The sequence below is a fragment of the Chrysochloris asiatica genome, unplaced genomic scaffold, assembly GCF_000296735.1.
Source record: "Chrysochloris asiatica unplaced genomic scaffold, ChrAsi1.0 scaffold00004, whole genome shotgun sequence".
Taxonomy (NCBI): Eukaryota; Metazoa; Chordata; class Mammalia; order Afrosoricida; family Chrysochloridae; genus Chrysochloris; species Chrysochloris asiatica.
The window spans coordinates 47,101,982-47,104,169 of NW_006408522.1; the positions used below are offsets into that span (position 1 = coordinate 47,101,982).

Below are 2,188 nucleotides of genomic sequence, written 5' to 3' on the forward strand. Positions count from 1 at the left end.
ATACAGGCAAGTTTAATAACCCGAGGAAAATCACAGTAAAAGCTTCCTATGTTATTAGGACCACAGAAAGGTAAGTTTACAACAAAAACAAACTGAGTCACAGCATGAATCACTCCAATGACCCAAGCAAACACTACCAAAAATGTGCACATTCTGGGATTCATAATAGTTAGATAATGGAGAGGCTTACAGATGGCTGTGTATCTGTCATATGCCATTGCGATGAGCAACACCATCTCAACTCCTCCCATCACATGGATAAAGAATATTTGTACCATGCAGCTTTGAAAGGAAATGACTTTATAGTCACTGAAAAGATCAGAAATCATCCTAGGAATTGTGGTAGATGAAAGACCCAAGTCAATGAGTGATAGGTTGGCCAGCAGAATATACATGGGCGATTGTAGGAGAGGATCGAAAACCACTATGAATAAAATGAAGAGGTTTCCTAAGATAATTCCCACATAGAATAGCGAGAAGAAGAGAAAAAGGAGAAGTTGCATTCCCAAAGAATGTGCAAGTCCCAGCAATACAAACTCAGTTACCACAGAGCCATTTACTTGGTCCATTGAATCAGAAAGTCTGAAGGGAAGACTATGAAATTACCTGAAAGAAAGAAAGAAGGAAGAAGTTAACTTAGAGGAACTGAAAGTAATATTAAATATTTATCATTTTAAAGTTATTACCAAGTTTATATTTTTAATTTATTGGAGACCATTTATAAAATAAAAGAAATTCACAGTGTAAAAGATTAATATATATGGCCAAATTTGTACTTAGAGGTAATCTATTGTTTTAAATGGTTTGATTCAACTTTATGAACTAAACAAGCAATTTAAGAAGTCAGAAAAATAAACTCAAGGAATTCAGGTAAAAGAAAAGAGTGAAGATTAAAAGGAAAAATTAATAAAACCCCAGAAAACTCATAGATTTTATAAACACATTTAGAAAAAGGTGTTTTTTTTTTGAATAGGTAATGTTTTAAAAATAGTCAAGAAGAAAAAATTATAAGAACAGAAATGTGTAAGAACTGTTGAGACACCTCTGGGGACTGTTTCTTACATGTGCTTAAAAACAGTCTACCATTCAGAAATGTAAAAAATATATATATGTATATATATGCATGTGTGTGTGTGTGTTTATATTGTTGTTATTAAGTGCCATTGAGTTGTTATTAAGTGCCAAAGCTGTTGACTTTGAACCACCGGCTTTGTAATTCAAATGACATTTCAGTCCAGTGCTTATCCTCTAGCACCACACCAAGACTCTAATATATATATCCTTAGAGATAAAAGAAACAAAATAAAATATTATTATTTTCCTTAAATTAGAAAAATGTTTTAAAATTATTATTACTAAAGATGGAAAAGTTTAAGAGAAATATGCACTTGCTTGCATTACTGGAGGAAGTAAAACTGATTTAAAGCTTAAAAGGACAGTTGAAATTGTGTGTTATGAATCATGAATCCATACCTTTTGCAACAGTAATAATACTTTTGGAATTTTATTTATACAGAAGTTTTCAACAAAAATGTCCATCACATTTTATTTACAGTGATAAGCTTGAAGCAATTTAAGTCCTAAACATTAGGTTTATATATATTGTAATATACAATCCAATTCAATAATTGAAATTAATGGAAGAGTTAGGAACATTTTTCTTTATAATGCCAATCATGATAAAAATAAACAAATGATATAGTGCTAAATTTTTAAGTAACTGTTTGTTTTTGAGTTTTTGAATGAATGGTTGTTAAAGAGCCATCTAGTCAGTTTGCACTCATAGCGCCCTTATATAGGGTTTCCAAGCAGTGACTGGTTTAAGTCCAGTGCTTATCCTGCAACGCTACACCAGGATTCCTTAGAACTACTCAGTCTCTTTAAAAATCTTAAGCTATCTTTAAGTACATATATTATTTTTATAATTATATTAGATTTAAAACAATACAAATATCAAATTATATGGAAAAGTTGAAGGAATGAATTGTTTATGAAATATATTTCAAAACCAGGTCTGACTTGTTATGATAACATAAAACAACTGAGGAAATAAAGGCCTCTAATACTGGCGCTCTAATACTAGAATACACAGAAATCAAGTTGACTACATCTGTGGAGAGAGATGGTGGAAAACTCCATGTCATCAGCAAAAACAAGACCAGGGTCCCACTGTGGAACAGACCATCAA

General features: G+C 31.5%; 1 protein-coding gene across 1 annotated transcript in view; it reads right to left on the minus strand.

Annotated features, from left to right (window-relative positions):
• Positions 1-569, minus strand: part of LOC102813958 (olfactory receptor 4F6-like) — a 6,610-nt gene extending 6,041 nt beyond the window's left edge. The window contains exon 1 of the mRNA XM_006831913.1: positions 5-569. Coding sequence (XP_006831976.1) covers positions 5-569 — 565 coding nt within the window. The remainder of the gene's footprint in view (positions 1-4) is intronic.
• Positions 570-2,188: the final 1,619 nt, after the last annotated feature.